The 18,663-nt window shown below is 42.6% G+C and overlaps 1 protein-coding gene across 10 annotated transcripts in view; it reads left to right on the top strand.

The window, feature by feature from the left end:
• LOC140721728 (cAMP-regulated phosphoprotein 21-like) overlaps positions 1–18,663 on the top strand; it is a 342,335-nt gene that overhangs the window by 217,673 nt on the left and 105,999 nt on the right. For 9 of the 10 annotated variants that reach the window (XM_073036862.1, XM_073037093.1, XM_073036971.1 and 6 more), the window contains 2 exons: positions 4,117–4,176; positions 12,976–13,116. In XM_073036862.1, the coding sequence (XP_072892963.1) occupies positions 4,117–4,176; positions 12,976–13,116 (201 nt within the window). The remainder of the gene's footprint in view (positions 1–4,116; positions 4,177–12,975; positions 13,117–18,663) is intronic. The other variant, XM_073036911.1, reaches the window with a different exon arrangement.

Here is an 18,663-nt window from a genome sequence, read left to right as displayed (position 1 = left end):
AGCAAGGAGTTCATTAGCCAGTGATTTTAGTTACTCCTTTCTCTGGCAGCTGTCCAAAGTCATTCAAACCACTTGAAAATAAGACTATTGATTTGGAGTTCTGTTCTGACTCAGCTCATCTGCTGCCTGGAGTACTCAGTCATCCGGATTTCTGTTGCCTTTTAATCTAACACGGTAGCATCGCAGTTAGCACGACACTACTGCAACTCAGGGCGCTGGAGTTCGGAGTTCAATTCTGGAGTTAGTTGTAAGGAGCATGTACGACCTCCCCGTGAAAAGCATGGATTTTTGCGAGGCACCCTGATTTCCTCCCGCAGCCCAAAGACGGACCAGTTAGTAGATTAATTGGTCATTGTAAATTGTTCCAGGATTAGGCTGGGGTTAAATTGGGGGTTGCTGAGCAGAACAGCTCAAAGGGCTGGAAGGGTCTAGTCTGCGCTCTATCTTAATTTTTTTTACTGCACATTATGCTGCTGGTGTTTAGGGCAGCAGTGAAGGTATCTCTAGCTGTGTTCAAGGCTTCCTTCATCATGCCAGTGGTTTTCTGTCGGTTTTCACTACTGTCAGTCATGCAAGTCCCGGGTGGAGACTCAGGAATATCCTCACACTCAGATGTAGAAGGATTCTTCATTGCTGTTTTTGTAACAATTTTGTTTTACCAGTCAGGGTTGTTAGCCCTGAGCTGAACCCCTGAACCTGGAGGATCGGTGGACCACTCTTAGTCTGGCCTCTACCCTTTGACTTGTTTGGCATAAAACCTTGATTCCAACCAGCATAACTCTCTGGGTCATTGAGGCACACAAGCCTCCAAACTCAACAACGTGTTTGCGATCTCCTTTGAGCATCTCAATAAATAAATAAATTTCAATGATCTTTATCCTGCCCCCCCCCCAACACTTCATAACCCAGAGTTCACTCTAAGCAATGATGCCCATATCAAAACACAGGTCAAATCATGTTCTCCAATAAACTTTATTGCTCACTGACTGACTTGGATTCTGATAAAAGTACACTCAGTGGCCACGTTATTAGGTGCAGCTGTACAGCTGCTCATTAATGCAAATATCTGACCAGCCAATCATGTGCCAGCAACTCAATGCATAGAAGCATGCAGACATGGGCGAGAGGTTTAGTTGTTCAACCAAGCATCAGAATTGGGAGTAAATGTGACCCAAGTGACTTTGACCATGGAATGACTGTTGGTTCCCAACGGGATGGGTGAGAATCTCAGAAACTGCTGATCGCTGGGGGTTGTCGTGCACAACAGTCTCTAGAGTCCAGAGCTTACAGATAGATAGATAGATACTTTATTCATCCCCATGGGGAAATTCAACATTGGTGTGAAGAACAAAAACCCTTGTTAATGAGAAAGGTCAGAGGAAAATGGCCAGACTGCTTTAAGCTGACAGGAAGGCAACAATATCTCAAATAACCACACATTACATCAGTGGAGTGCAGAAGAGCATCTCTGAATGCACAACACATCGAACCTTGTAATGGATGGGCTACAGCTGCAGAAAACCACAGATACACACTCAGCGGCCACGTTATTAGATACAGGAGGTACCAATTTTTTTAAAGTCTCATCCTTTTTTTGAATCCCTTCTTGTCCTCTCATCTCCAGACCTTTGGGATGTCAGGGCCTTCATGTTCATGAAAGCTTGCGTTGGTTTTTATTTCCATTTTCACTATCGACAGTCCTGCATTCTCCTGTCAGAGGTCTAAGATACACAGGTTACTAAACCTTCCCATACCAGCCTGAAGTTGTTGCATTGTTTGCTCAACCTTTGGTCATCTTTCTATATAGTGCTTGACATGGATTGGTTAGATTATGTCCAATCACTGACATGAAGGTCCTTGGAATGTTTTACTTTATTAAGGAAGACGTGTGATGACATTGTTGAGAAGGGATTGGAGACGCTGCCAGACCTGCTAAATTCCTCCAGTATTTTGTGTGTGTTTACTCTGAATTTCCAAACATCTGAAGAATCTCTTGTTTTTAAGGAAGAATGTTCTGACCCTATGAAGCAGTGGTTCCCAACCTTGGCTCCATGGACCCTTCAGTTAATGGTAGGGGTCCATGGCATAAAAGGGTTTGGAACCCCCGCTATAAAGCGATATTTGCGCCAACATAAAGATTATCTTGTCATGGGCAGAGCTGAAAGCTGAATATGTGCATCTGAGACAAACAGGCAAAAATATAAGATTAAAAAGTCCTTTCAAGTACTTTATTGAAACCTTAACCCAGCTATTGGGTGGCCGGGTGTAGATACATCTCTACCAAGGAGGTGTAAGGTGCTCCTTCCACCTGCTGGCCTGCAGGTCACCTTTGGGTAAGGTGTAGCATCTGCTTAGCCCCCCCACCCCCAATCAGGGTCACATAAAGCCACAAGAACAAGTGGTGGACGGTCATATGAGCAGCTGGTGCATATCCCAAGTCCTGGTTATATGACCACTGGCGCCATGCGAACAATCTCTGAAAGAGTATTGACAATGGCTGGGGTAACCCGTCTTGTAAAGACACTGCCCAGAAGAAGGCAATGGCAAACCCCTTCTGTAGAAAAAATTGGCAAGAACATGATCGCCCATGTTATAAGGCACAGCACATAATCACAATGATGATGCATACAGCCATGATGTAAAACAGTGGATCTTTAGTGAAAGCTCGACTTCTGCACACACTTTTCTTGTAATTTGATATCATTCTTCTAGGTTATAATATTAAATTCTGAACAATAGTTTTGATGTTATTGTCACTGGATTTACTTAAGCAAAGTGGTACAGTCTTAAACAATCTTTGCATGTATTATAATTCACATTGAGACATATTTAGTAAAGCGAAATGGGTAATTCCTCTGTCGCTGAGGTGAAGGGGTGATTGCTTACTCAATTTAAGAGATTAACCTTATCTATCACATTGAGACATACAGTGAATGGCGTTGTTTGCATTAACAACGAACACAGTCTGAGAATCGTGCTTGGGGGTAGCCTGAAGGTGTTGCCATGCCTCCAGTGCTAAAATAGCATCCCCTCAATTTGCTAACCCTAATCTGTCTGTCATGTTTGGGATGTGGGAGGATTCCGGAGCGCTCAGAGGAAACCCACATCATCACTGGGAGAACATACAATACTGTATAAAAGACTTTGGTAACCTAGATTTTTTTATATTAATTTTGTTTTAGATGTTTATTTTTTGTCTTCTGTAATAGAGTGGCAGTTGAAAAGAGCAAATTTTAAATTTCCAGTCATTAATTTTCCACAAATTTTTATGTTACTGAGAAATGTTTATTTTATGTTAAAGAAAGTAACATATTAAGTAATAGACCATTTAACAAATAAAAAACTTGATTACATTGAAGGTATACCGCCCAGTGCATGATTAAACAAAGATAGCAAACAGGTGCTAATGATCAATGACATACTGAGCTGTATGAACTAAACTGATTAATTGAAACAGAAATGGGTGTAGAAGGAATCAAACTGGGCAAAGGGCAACCAGACGAAAAGGTAAGGATGTGACAGTTTAACCTTCAAATCATCAATTCCTACATCACGGCAAGAGTGAGCACAGCAACAGGACACAAGGTGGTCATCCTACATCAGCAAGGTCTCTCCCAAGGAGAAATTTCATGGCAGACAGGAGCTTCAAGAGTGTTGTCCAAGCGGTTTTAAAGGCAAAGGGTGGTCACACCAAATATTGATTTCATTTAATTTTTTTACTGCTTACTGCTCTTTATAGTAAATTACTTGATACCTAGGAAATTTACATTTTCTAATTTTTGAAAGCATCTTCACTTTACTGAATTTTTTTGCGTGTGCCTGATTTTTGCACAGTACAGTACACACTCCTTATAAAGAGTGAATTGGCCTGAAAGTGGCACGCTAACGATTTCCCCATGCATGACCTGGGGAACCTGAGATGAGTCAGATTAGGAGCAATTATCTTCACAAGCCTTACTGGCACACACTTGCATGCTTTGTTACTCCATAACTTTAGGAATGAAAGGTAACAAGGGGGATAATGAGGAATACCCAGAACATCTGAGGGAAAGCATTAAGTTAAAGTTTATTGACAGTACGTATATTTATATTGACTCAATTTTTATCATTTTACAGGGACAGAGTGATGCTTTTAAAAATGGAACAGGAACTAATAGATTTTATCAGTGATAACAAGTAAGAGATTATATTAATATCTATTGTTTTAAACTTGTTATAAAGTTGTAGATGCGTGGAGATATATCTCTACCAAAGGAGGTGTAAGGCTCTCCTTTCCTCCACTAGCCTGCAGGTCACCCTTTGGCAAGGTGTAGCACCTGCTTAGCCCCTCCATCACCCCAATCAGGGTCATGTGAAGCTATGGGAGCAGATGGTGGATGGTTGTATGAGCAACTGGTGCATATCACAAGCCCTGGTTATGTGTCCACTGACTCCAAACAGACAATCTCTGAAGAGTATTGATAATGGCCAGGATCACCCGTCTTGTAAAGACACTGACCAGAAGAAGGCAATGGCCAACCACTTCTGTAGAAAAATTGGCCTAGGATAATCATGGTCGTGGACAGATGGAAGACCATGATCAGCCACATCATATGACATGGCACATAATGATGATGGTGAAAGTCATTAAGCTCAGGAACAGACCCTTCAGTGTGTCTTGTCTGTGCCAACTAATACAATCAATGGGGACAATGAAATGGTGGACGATCTCAATAAGTATTTTGCCTCAGTCTTCACAGTATGGTGGAAGTTCCAGGTGTCAGGGGGCAAGAAATGTGTGAAGTTACCATAACTACAGAGAAGGTTTTTTTGGGAAACTAAAAGTTCTGAAGGTAGATAAGTCACCTGGACCAGATGGTGTACACCCCAGAGTTTTAAAAGAGGTGTCTGAAGAGATCATGGTGGTATTAATAATGATCTTTCAAGAATCACTAGATTCTGGAATGGTTCCGGAAGACTGGAAAATTGCAAATGTCACTCCACTCTTCAAGAAGGGAAAGAGGCAGAAGAAAGGAAACTATAGGCCAGTTAATCTGACCTCAGTGGTTGGGAAGATGGTGGAATCTATTATTAAGGATGAGGTCTCAGGGTACTTGCAGGCACATGATAAAAATAGGCCATAGTCAGCATGGTTTCCTCAAGGGAAAATCTTGCCTGGCAAATTTGTTGGAATTACTTGAAGAAATAACAAGCAGGATAGACAAAGGGAAATCAGTTGATGTTGTGTACTTGGATTTTCAGAAGGACTTTGACAAAGTGCCACTCATGAGACTGCTCAACAAGCTAATTAGCCCATGGTATTACAGAAAAGATTTGAGCACGGGTAAAGCAGTGGCTAATTGGCAGAAGGCAAAGATTCGGAATAAAGGGAGCCTTTTCTGGTGGGCTGCCAGTGACTACTGGTGTACCGCAGGTGACTGTGTTGGGACCAATTCTTTTTACATTATATGTCAATGATTTCACTGATGGAATTGATGGCTTTGTTACAAATTTTGCAGATATATGAAGATTGGTGGAGGGACAGTAGTTTTGAGGAAGTAAAGAGGCTACAGAAATAGCAGATAAAACACAGTGCCGTGAATTGTACGGTCATGCACTTTGGTCGAAAAATAAAAGGGGTTGACTATTTTCTAAATGGAGAGAAAAGACAAAAAACTGAGGGGCAAAGGGATTTGGGATTCCTTGTGCAGGATTCCCTGAAGGTTAATGTGCAGGTTGAGTCTGTGGTGAGGAAGGCAAATGCAATGTTAGCATTCATTTCAAAAGGACTAGAATATAAAAGGATGTAAAGTTGAAACTTTATAAAGCACTGGTGAGGCCTCACTTGAGTCTTGTGAGTTTATTTTATCTTAGAAAGGACATACTGAAACTGGAGAGGGTTCAGAGGAGATTCATGAAAATGATTCCAGAATTGAACAGCTTGTCATATGAAGAGAGTTTGATAGCTCAGGGTCTGTATTCACTCGAATTCAGAAGAATGAGGCATGACCTCATTGAAACCTATCAAATGGTGAAAGGACTTGATAGAATGGATGTGGAGAGGATGTTTCTTACGGTGGGAGAGTCTAAGACCAGAGGACACAGCCTCAGAATAGAGGTGTCCTCTTAGAATGAGATGAGGAGGAATTCCTTTAGTCAGAGAGTGGTGAATGTGAAATTCTTTACCACAGGCAGCTGTGGAGGCCAAACTTCCACATATTTAAGGCAGAGATTGATAGATTCTTGATTGGTCAAGGCATGAAGGGATATGGGGAGAAGGCAAGAGATCGGGGCTGAGGGGAAAATTGGATCAGCCATGATGAAATAATAGGGCAGATTCGATGGGCCAGATGACCTTTCTCTGCTCCTATATCTTGTGGTTTTATTTACTGGCATTTGATTAGTACTTGTTTATGTGTTGATGATTCAAGATACTTCATTGTCATGATGCCTTCTGAGGATAGGGTGAGCGAGCTAGGGCTTTTCTCTTTACAGCAAAGGCCAAAGAGAGGTGACTTGTTAGAGGTAGATTAGATGATAAGAGTCATAAATAGAATGGACAACCAGAGATTTTTCCCAGGATGGAAATAGTTCATTCAAGGGGCATAATTTTAAGATGATTGGTAGAAAGTATTGGAGGAGGGGGTGGTTGAGGTACCAGAGGTAAGTTCTTCACACAGAGTGGTGGGTGTGTGGAACACCCTGCCAATGAAGGTGGTAGTGGCGGATACATTGGGGCATTTAAGAAACTTTTAGTTAGCCACATGTATGATAGAAAACTGGAGGGATTTGTAGGAGGAAAGGGTTACATTGATTGTAGAGCCAAAGAGTCATAGAACACTAGAATACAGAATCAGTCCCTTCTGCCCATCTGGTTCTTACTGAACTATTAATCTGCCTAGCCTATCAACCTGTACATTGACCATAGCTTTCCATAGCCCTCCCATCAATGTTCCTATCCACATTTTCTTAAATGGTGAAATTGAACCCACATTCATCACTTCTGCTGGCAGCTCAGTCCATACTCTCACCACCCTCTCAGTGAAGAAATTTCCCCTCATGTTCCCCATGAACATTTCGCCTTTCGTCCTTAACCTATGACCTCCAATTTCAGTCTCACCCAATCTCAGCGGAAAAAGCTGTTTGCATTAACCCTATCTTTACAGTTCCCACCCCCCCCCCCCACCCCATAATTTTGTTCACCTCTATCAAATTGCCCCTCATTCTTCTACGCTATTGGGAATAAGGACCATAAGATATAGGAGCAGAATTAGGCCATTTGGCCCATCTAGTCTGCTTTGCAACTTGATAAAGGCCTAGAATAAAGTCCTAACCTACTCAACCTTTCCCTGTAACTCAGGTCCTGAAGCCCCGGCAGCATCCTTGTAAATTTTCTCTGCGCTCTTTCAATCTTATTGACAATTTTCCTGCAGGTAGGTTACCAAAACTGCACACAATAGGTTAAAAAGCTGGCACAACATTGTGCGTTGTAAGGCACATACTGTGCTATAATGTTCTATGTTTTATGTCACTGAGATTGAGTGGTATGATCTGTAAGGAGATATAGGATAGGCTGGGATTGTTTTCCCTGGACTGTAGGAGACTGTGGGGTGACCTTGTAGAGCAATATAAAGTCAGGAGGGGCGCAGTTAAAGTGCATGGTTGCAGCCTCTATCTCAGGGTGGGAGAGTCTAAAACCAAAGGGTTAAGGAAAGGGGAGAAAGATTTAAAAAGACCAAAGGGCATGTACTGTACTGTTGTGTACTGTAATGTTCCATGTTGAAATGTTGTGAGAGCCTCTGCCTTCCCAATCCCAACCATTCTCCAGGCAAAAGAATTCATCCAGACATTGTTTCCCCTACTTCAAACCCATATGCTCTGGTCGCAGACACCTCCACCATGTGGTAAAGTTCACCATTTCAGCCCTGTCTATGCCCTTCATAATTTTATGCAGATCTTTTGCCCCTTCTGCCTTCCCCAAGGAAAGCAAATCCATTCCTCCTCATCACTGAGATATCCTATTGAACGAAAGGGCATGGACCAGGATGTCAGGGTGGCCATTGTGGGCAAAGAGCAGATGTTCCACAAAATGGTTGCAAGTGCCTGCTTGGTGTAGAGGAGACTTCACTGAGAACACCAAATGTGGTAGAAATCAGTAGACCCGGTGCATTTCTGTTTTTATTACAAAGGAAACTGCATCAAAACACAAAATGTTTTAGACTCAACTGGGAGAACTACAGTCAATCATTGGAACTGATGGGAAGGGGCACAGGAATCAATGAAGAATGAATCAAAGTTCCCAGAGGGAATGGCCTCCTGGTCATTCATTGGTCTTGATTATTATTTAATGTGACTTTTATCTCTCCTACCTTTTCTTTCTTTAAAAGAATGAGTGAATCTCATTGAAACATATCGAATATTGAAAGTGGATATGGAGAGGGTATTTCCACTAGTGGGGGAGTCTAGGACCAAAGGGCAGAGCTTCAGGATAGAGAGATATCCATTTAGTACAGAGATGAGGGGGAATTTCTTTATGCCTCAGGGTAATGAATCTGTGGAATTCATTGCCACAGACAGCAATGGAGGCCAGGTCATTGGATCTATTTGTAGCAGAAGTTGATAGATTCTTAGTCAGGATGTCAAAGGTTACAGGGAGAAGGCAGGAGAATGAAGTAGGGGTGGATAATAAACCAGAGGGATGGAAGGACGGAGCAGACTCGATGTGGCAGAGGCCTAATTCTGCTCCTATCCCTTATGGTCTTGTGGGCTTTATCTCTTCCTGTGACTATTTCCTTTATTGTTATTTTAATAATTACCTAATCTGGCTGGTAAAAAGACTGCAAAATTGTGTGCCCTTCTCTCCACAACCTCTCCAAAGAAATCTCACCCTCACTGAATCCCTCCAAAGAAATCTCAACCTTCCCTTATTGTGGTGACTGAGGGGTATAGATAGTGTAAATCCAGACAGACCTTTTCCACTGAGGCTGGGTGAGACTTGAATTAGAGGTCATAGGTTAAGGGTGAAAGGTGAAATATTTAAGGGGATCCTGAGAAGAAACTTCTTCATTCCAAGGATGGTGCGAACGTGGAACGAGCAGCCAGTGGAAGTGATGGATGCAGATTCGATGCAACGTTTAAGATAAATTAGGGTAAGTACATGGATGGGAAGGGTAGTGAGGGCTAAGGTCCAGGTGTGGGTTGGTGGGACTAGGCAGAATAATACTTCAATCAACCTTTATTACATCAACTATCCTTGTCAACTCCTCAAACAAATTCAGTCATTAGAGGCAGCCTTCCCTAATAGTTCATGTGTCCACTTAAGTAACAGTTCTTATTTATGGGCAAGATAGCCAAATTCTGCTACTATACCTTATTGTCTGTTTGAACCCCACCAGTTTCTTAGTTTGTGCAAACCTACCAGCCACCTACATTTTCATCCAAATCAATAATGTAACACTACAAGGAGAGCTGTCGCAGGAAAGCAACATCCATCAACAGGTACGCTCCCACTCCAGGCCATACTGTCTCCAAGCTGCTACTATCAGGAAGAAAGTACAGGAGCCTCAGGATTCACGCTGCAGGTTCAGGAACAGTTACTGACCCTCAACAACCAACTTCTTGAACCAGATGCGATAACTTCACTCACCCCAACACCTAACTGTTTCCTCTATCCATGCACTCCCTTTCATAGACTCCGAAACGTGTGTTGTTGATATGTATTGTTTATTTATTTATAATATTATTTTGTTTTAAAAAATCTTTTTGTATTTGTACAATGTCTTTTGCACTTGGTTGTTTGTACATTTTTATTGTGAGTGACTTTTCATTGATTCTACTGTGCTTACTGTGAATGCCCACAAGAAAATGTATCCCTGTGTAGTATACGGTGACATATATGTACTTTAATAATAAATTGACTTTGAACTTTGAAACAGCAGAGGTCCTAGCAATGTTCCTTGCAGAGCCGCTGGTCAAAGATTTCCAATCACAAAATCACCTCTCCACCATTAGAGTCTGTCATACATGACCAAGCCAATTTTATATCTAATTTACTAGTTCACCATAGATCACATGCCTTAAAATGCTGGATCAGCCTACCAGGAGACACCTTGTCAAGTGCTTCTTTAAAGTCCACGTATACAACATCCACTGCCCTGGCCCCCTCATGAATCTTCCCCAAAAGTTTGATCAAATTTGTGAGGCAGGACCTTCCCTGCACAAAGCCACAGTACCCATGCACAAGTCCATGCTTTTCCAAATATGAGTAAGTTCTGTCTCCAATAATTTCCCCACCACTGATGTAATGGTCTCCGGCATATTATTTCTTGGTTTAACCCTATTATACTCATTAAGGATGCGCTGACATTGGAGACAAATAAAAAATAAATATTACGGTGAACGTGAGTTGTAGAGTCCTTGAATGCAAGTCCGTAGGTTGTAGAATCAGTTCAGAGTTGAGGTGAGTGAAGCTATCCTCACTGGTTCCGGAGACTGGTGGATATACTCACTGGAATTTAGAAGATTGAGGGGGATCTATACTCACTGGAATTTAGAAGATTGAGGGGGGATCTTATTGAAACGTATAAAATTCTAAAGGGATTGGACAGGCTAGATGCAGGAATATTGTTTCCGATGTTGGGTAAGTCCAGAACGAGGGGGTCACAGTTTAAGGATAAAGGGGAAGCCTTTTAGGACCAAGATGAGGAAAAACTTCTTCACACAGAGAGTGGTGAATCTGGGGAATTCTCTGCCACAGGAAACAGTTGAGGCCGGTTCATTGGCTATATTTAAGAGGAAGTTAGATATGGCCCTTGTGGCTAAAGGGATCAGGGGGTATGGAGAGAAAGCAGGTACCGGGTTCTGAGTTGGATGATCAGCCATGATCATACTGAATGGCGGTGCAGGCTCGAAGGGCCAAATGGCCTACTCCTGCACCTATTTTCTATGTTTCTATGTAGGGTAACAACTGTTCCTGAACCTATTGGTATGGGAGCTTAGGTTTCTGTACCTCCTGCCTGGATGGAGTAGCAAGAAGATAGCATGACCTGGGTGATGGGAGACTTTATGCTCCTTTCTTGGGGCAGCACTCCTAGTAAATGTGCTCAATGGTGGGGAGGGCTTTGTCCTATGATAGTCTGGGTTGTGTCCACCACTTCTGTAGACTTTTCCATTCCTGGGCAAAGCAAAATACAAATTGGGATAAAAACATAATACCTATATCCTAACTGACTTGCTTAGAAATCAATTATATGAACATTGAACATCCCATTTCCCAAATCTCATAGCCAGTCTTGTACCTGTCGACCTTAGGTTCAATTCTCCATCCTCTCCCTTCACATGGTTGTATCTGTCCCTTATTCCCTCCCTATCTAGTTCCATCTATCATCCACTACCCTTGTACTTCTACATACTGGCGCTCTGACCTTTATTCTCTCTGTCTTGATGCATAGTCTCCATCCAAAATGTCAACGTTAATTGCTTGTCTTCATAGGCACTGCTTGACCCTCTGAGTTCTTCCAGAAATCTGTATTTTTCTTTATTTCTCATTACTGTGACCCATTTCCTAAATTAGCCCCGTAATGTCTGTCGTTGTTTGTCATCTGTGTTAATGATTTGGATGATAGTGCGGCAAAATGGATCAGCAAATTTGTGGCTGACACTAAGACTGAGGGTGTAGTGGACAGCAAGGAAGGCTATTAAAGCTTGCAGCAGGATTTGGATCAGCTGAAAAATGGGCTGAAAATGGCAGATGGAATTTAGTGCAGACAAGTGTGTGGTGTTGCACTTTGGGAGGACAAACCAGAATACACAGTGTGGTACTGAGGAGCATTGTAGGTACTGAGGGATCTGGGAACACAGATCCATAATTTCTTAAAAGTGCTGTCACAGGTATACAGCATGGTTAAGAAAGCTTTTAGCACATTGTCATTTGTTAATCAAAGTATAGAATACAGGAGATAGGATATTATGTTGAAGTTGTATAAGACATTGGTGAGGCCTAATTTGGAGTTTTGTGCGCCATTCTGGTTACCTACCTATTAGGAAAGATAGCAATAATATACAAAAAGTACAGAGAAACTTTACAAAAATAGTGCTAGGACTTGAGGATCTGAGTTACAGGGAAAGGTTGAATAGATTAGGGCATTTTTCCTTGGGGCATAGGAGATTTGATAGGGGTACGCAAAATTATGAGGGGTATAGATTGGGTAAATGCAAGCAGGTTTTCTCCCCCACTGAAGTTGGGTGATACTAGAACTAGAGGTCATGGGTCACAAGTGAAAGGTGAAATGTTTAAGGGGGATATGAGGGTTCAGCTTCTTCACTCAGATGGTGGTGATCGTGTAGAAGAATGAGGAATGACATCATTGAAACTTATCGAATGTTTAAAGGCCTCAATAGAGTGGATGTGGGGAGGATGTTTCCTATGATGAGAGTCTAAGACCAGAGGAAACAGCTTCAGAATAGAGGAATGTCCATTTAGAACAGAGACGAGGAGGAATTTCTTCAGCCAGGTGGTGGTGAATCTCTGGAATTTGTTGCCACAGGCAGCTGTGGAGGCCAAGTCATTTAAGGTAGGTGTTGATAGATTCGGATCAGTCAGAGCATGAAGGGTTACAGGGAGAACGCAGGAGATTGGGGCTGAGATGGAAAATGGATCAGTCATGATGAAATGGTGGAGCAGACTCGACGGGTCAAATGCTTAATTCTGCTCCTATATCTTCTGGTCTTACAGAATGAGCTGCCAGCAGAATTGTTGGATTTGGGTTCAATTGCAACACTTAAGAGAAGTTCAGACGTGTACAAGGATGGAAGGGGTATGGAGAGATACTACACTTGTGCTGGTCGATGGGACTAGACAAAATAACAGCTTGGCATGGATTAGATGAGCTGAAGAGCCTGTTTCTCTGCTGTCGTGATCTATGTTGGGTTACCTTGAGGAATCTGTTTATGACCAATCTCACATCTGCTATTGTCTCTCCTATCCTCTCCTCACAGTAATCACTATCAGAAATTCCCTCCAATGTCATCATATCATCGGATGTTAGTGCACAGAGTATCCGCGTATTTTGGAATGGATCACAATGTTGATCAGACTGGAAAATGTGTTATAATCAACAAAACAAGCAATACTAGAATGTAAGTATTACTTACTCCTGATGTTGAATCTCCTTCAGACCAAGTTAAGTCAAGTTTATTGCCATTTAACTATATACTTGTATACCACCAAATGAGATAATGTTTCTCCGGGACAGGGTGTAAAGCACAGTAGTACACGTAACGTATAACATACTATAACTTAGGAAAGTAACAATTAAATCTTCAAATGAATTACACATAGATAAACAAACTAAAAGTGGACAAATTAAATATTGTAGGGTACAGAACAGATTAACTGCATGTGGCAGGGAGTTCAGAAGTCTAATGTCCTGAGGGGGGTGGCTGCTTCTCATCCTGACCGTTCTTGTCTTTATGCATCAGAGTCTCCTGCCTGTTGATAGAAAGTCAACGATGAATGGATGGTTGGGATTGTTGATAATACTAAGGGCCCTGTGTACACAGCACTCCTGATAAATGTCTCTTTAACTGGGTGCCAGCAAAGATTTTCTTAAAGATACAACATGTAAGCAGGCCCTTCCAGCCCGATTACACCCACGTGACCAGTTAACCCACTAATATGTACGTCTTTGGAATGTGGGAGGAAACCGGAGCACCCAGAGGAAACCCACGCAGTACCGGAAAAAAACGTACAAACTCCATACAGAGAGCGGCAGGAACCAAACTCAGGTCACCGGCACCGTAAGGCATGACCATAACCGCTATGTTACCATAGATCTAAATATACCATTTTAAATTTCCTGTTTTAGATGGTAAAACTATCAGCAGCAGCGATTATAACATAACGCGGAGAGGACATACAGACTCGTTACAGAGTTGAACTTTGAAATCTGGAACAGACCAAGCTCTATCAGGTTGTGCTAACCACTATTACCTGCACATCAAAACATTGAAACACACAGTCTGCGGATCGCATTGGGGCAGCCCGCAAGTGTCACCGTGCTTCCAGTGCCAAATAGTATGCTCACGACTTACTAAGTAAAGCCCCTCCAGTCTCTCCTTGCAGCTGAGGTACTACATCTCCCAGTGAATCTCCTCCATAGCCTCTCCAGTGTAATCACATCCATTCTAAACTAGAGCAATACGGATTGTGTTAATTAGGCTCGGGCCTAATTCATGTTTTATAGAGTTGCATCACAAGCTCTTCACTCTTATATTCTACATCCCGCTAATGAAGTTACATATTGGCCTTCTAAACCAGCTTAGCCTATTTCAGGGACCCTTGGGGGGGATAAGGTCTCTGTAAATCGAAATCAGGTTTATTATCACCGGCATGTGTTGTGAAATTTGTTGTTTTGCAACTGCAGTACAGAACAATATTACTATTCTGTGGTGTTCCTCAGGGGTTAGTGTTGGGGCTGCTTCTTTTTATGTTGTATGGCAATGATTTAGATGACTGAATTGATGGCTTTGTGGCCAGGCTTGTGGACAATACGAAGTTTAGGTGGAGGGTCAGGTAGTGTTGAGGAAGCAGGAAATCTGCAGAAGGAATTAGACTGGGAGAATGAGCAATGAAGTGGCAGATAGAATATGGTGTAGAGAAATGCATCGAAACATACAGTGAAATGCATCTTTTGCATTAACAAACATACTCAAGGAGGTGCTGGGTACAAAGTACCCAGGACATCTTCAAGGAGCGGTATCTCAGAAAGGCAGCATCTATTGTTAAGGACCTCCGGTACCCAGGGCATGCCCTTTTCTCATTGTTATCATCAGGAAAGAGATACAGAAGCCTGAAGGCACACACTCAGTGATTCAGGAACAGCTTCTTCCCCTCTGCCTTCCGATTCCTAAATGGACGTTGAACCCATGAAAACTACCTCACTTTTTAAATATACATTTGTTTTTCAACGAATTTTAATATATTCAATACGCAAATACCGTAATTGATTTGCCTATTTATTCTTTTTTGGCGTCACAGATAGATAGGGTAGTAAAGAGAGCTTTTGGTACATTGGCCTTTATAAATCAAAGTATTGAGTATAAGAGTTGGAATGTAATGGTGAGGTTGTATAAGGCATTGGTGTGACCGAATTTGGAGTATTGCGTGCAGTTTTGGTCACCAAATTACAGGAAGGATATTAATAAAGTTGAAAGAGTGCAGAGAAGGTTTACAAAGATGTTGCCGGGACTTGAGAAACTGAGTTACAGAGAAAGGTTGAATAGGTTAGGACTTTATTCCCTGGAGCGTAGAAGAGTGAGGGGAGACTTGATAGAGGTATATAAAATTATGATGGGTATAGATAGAGTGAATGCAAGCAGGCTTTTTCCACTGAGGCTAGGGGAGAAAAAAACCAGAGGACATGTGTTAAGGGTGAAGGGGGAAAAGTTTAAAGGGAACATTAGGGGGGGCTTCATCACACAGAGAGTGGTGGGAGTGTGGAATGAGCTGCCAGATGAAGTGGTGAATGTGGGCTCACTTTTAACATTTAAGAAAAACTTGGACAGGTATATGGCTGAGAGGTGAATGGAGGGATATGGGCCAGGTGCAGGTCAGTGGGACTAGGCAGAAAAATGGTTTGGCACAGCCAAGAAGGGCCAAAAGGCCTGTTTCTATGCTGTAATGTTCTATGGTTCTTCTATATTATTATGTATTGCATTGAACAACTGCTGCAAAATTAGCAAATTTCATGACGCACGCCGGTGATAATGAACCTGATTCTGATTCTGCCTGCTGGTGCCGGCACCATGCTGAGGTCAACAGAGAACGCAACAAGCAACCTTTTCTCTCTCCACCCACACACAGTCCTCCAACTCTGGCACTTGTATTGGGACCATCAAGGCTTCGGCTCTCAGGCTACAGATTGATCTTTGAGGTTTGATGGTCGGTATCGACCACCGGACGAGCTGATGACGATACCCCATGGCTTGAACTTTGCAGGCGTCAAGTGACCGGCCCTCTTCCTCCTTGTGCCTCCTGCTCACATTGACCTGGGCCACCCTGACCATCAAGGATGTTCCTTTTCGTCCCTATCTCCACGCCGCCGGCCTTCGAGCACGGAGAGGAGTTCTGGACTCCAGGTGTCCTTCATCCCATGTCCACGTCACTGGCCTTACTGTTTCCCTCAATTTCTAATGTTGACCCCACTGACATCACTGCTGATCCCCTCGATGAGGACTGGTGTGTGTTCTCCTGACTTCCCCTTCCTGAAATCCACAAATAATTCCTTGTGGTTCGCAATCTTCTTAGAAACTACCGTTCATCATGTGTCTTCTTGCCTACTTATCCCCTCTAAACACATCGCCTCACACTTATTTGGAATAAGTTACCTCTGCCACTGCAGTCCAGCAATTCATCAATAACTTGCTCCAACACAAGACCAACCTCACTGTCAACAAAAAAAAACAATTTTCACGTCTAATACAAATTAATCACACCTCCGATGTTCACATCCTGATTTCTAATGCTTGTGACAAACTTCAAACGTCTCAGCTGTGCACCACTACTTATAGGTTTTCAGTCCCCTACCCGCTTCCTGTTAAACAGAGGCGACCTTGGAACCAGTTTGGTGAACTAAATTGGTAAATTAATTGATTTCTGTCACGAGTATTATACAGAATCAGGATCCAGTTTGTCGCGGGTTCAGCCATGGTCCAAGTGCAGAGACACGGAATAAAGAGTTCACTGAGTTTTAATAAGAACTGTACTGCACGTTGGAAAATAATGAACACTGGACCAAAAGGGCTACTAACTAAAATCTCTCAAATTAACTAAAAACCAACACCGTCACTGCGGCTCAAAAGCAGTAACCTAGAACTAAGTTAATACCGCTCCTTTAACAGCGTCTCGTGAAATCACCTGTCTTCTTTTCCCTGGAACATGAACTAAGGGTAGCAGGAAGCATTGTCGTTGCTGTACTTCAATGAAGATTGGATAAGACTGAACTAAAGAGAGGAGAGTTAAATAGAGTTACAAAGAAATCCTAATCGGCTGGAATGGTACACTCTCACGTGTGTGATTGCCGTCTTCTTTCAATTGCCCGCCTGCGAGAACGCCGAAACTCTGCGGCTGTGACTCCGGTTCTGATAAGTTTATTATAAACACTAGAAAGTCTGCAGATGCTGGAAATTCAGAGTAACACACACAAAATACTGGAGGAACTCAGCAGGTCAGGCAGCTTCTATGGAAATGAATAAATAGTTGACATTTCAGGCCAAGATCCTTCTTCAGAACTGGAAAAGAAGGGGGAAGACGCCAGAATAAAAAGGTGGAAGGAGGTGTGTGGAAGGGGGATAGCTAGAAGGTGATAGGTGAAACCGGGTGAGTGAAGAAGAAGAGGAAAGCCCTTAACTCCAAGTGGAGTCATTGGGATGTCGTCATGATGGTGGTTTTTTTAGCAGGCTTTCTTGTTTTTACGACCCCAAGTTGTTAGCTCGACGTTCGACCCAGCACGGATGGAAGGAAATTGCAGATGCATTGGTAATCATTTTCCAATGTTCCTTAGATTCAGGATCAGTTCCTGAGGATTGGAGAATGGCTAATGTTATCCCACTTTTTAAGAAAGGAGGGAGGGAGAAAACAGAGAACTATCGTCTTGTCAGCCTAACATCAGTAGTGGGGAAGATGCTAGAGTCCATTATTAAAGATGAAATAGTGCCATATCTAGATAGCAGTGATAGGATTGGGCCGAGCCAGCATGGATTTACCAAGGGTAAATCATGCTTGACTAATCTATTGGAGTTTTTCGAGGATGTAACCAGGAAGTTAGACAAGGGAGATCTAGTGGATGTAGTGTACCTCGATTTTCAGAAGGCATTTGATAAGGTCCCACATAGGAGATTGGTGGGTAAAATCAGAGCTCATGGCATTGGGGGGGAAGACATTGACATGGATAGAAAACTGGTTGGCAGATAGAAAGCAAAGGGTAGCGGTGAATGGGTGTTTCTCGGAATGGCAGGTGGTGACTAGTGGGGTGCCACAGGGCTCGGTATTGGGACCACAGCTGTTTACGATTTACATCAACGATTTAGATGAAGGCATTGAGAATAACATCAGCAAGTTTGCTGATGATACTAAGCTGGGTGGCAGTGTGACATGTGATGAGGATGTTAGGAGAATTCAGGGTGACTTGGATAGGCTGGGTGAGTGGGCAGATACTTGGCAGATGACGTTTAATGTGAATAAGTGTGAGGTTATCCACTTTGGGAGAAAGAACAGGAAGGCAGATTATTATCTGAATGGTGTAGAGTTAGGTAAGGGAGAAATACAAAGAGATCTAGGAGTACTTGTTCATCAGTCACTGAAGGTGAATGAGCAAGTGCAGCAGGCAGTGAAGAAGGCTAATGGAATGTTGGCCTTTATTACAAAGGGAATTGAGTACAAGAGCAAGGAAATTCTTTTGCATTTGTACAGGACCCTGGTGAGACCACACCTGGAGTATTGTGTACAGTTTTGGTCTCCAGGGTTAAGGAAGGACATCCTGGCTGTAGAGGAAGTGCAGCATAGATTCACAAGGTTAATTCCTGGGATGTCTGGACTGTTTTACGCAGAGAGGTTAGAGAGACTGGGCTTGTACACGCTGGAATTAAGGAGATTGAGAGGGGATCTGATTGCAACATATAAGATTA

This window comes from Hemitrygon akajei, chromosome 1 (assembly GCF_048418815.1).
Source record: "Hemitrygon akajei chromosome 1, sHemAka1.3, whole genome shotgun sequence".
In the NCBI taxonomy this organism is placed as follows: domain Eukaryota; kingdom Metazoa; phylum Chordata; class Chondrichthyes; order Myliobatiformes; family Dasyatidae; genus Hemitrygon; species Hemitrygon akajei.
The sequence above is the reverse complement of the archived record's forward strand: the minus strand, read 5'-3'. Positions and strand labels throughout refer to the sequence as shown.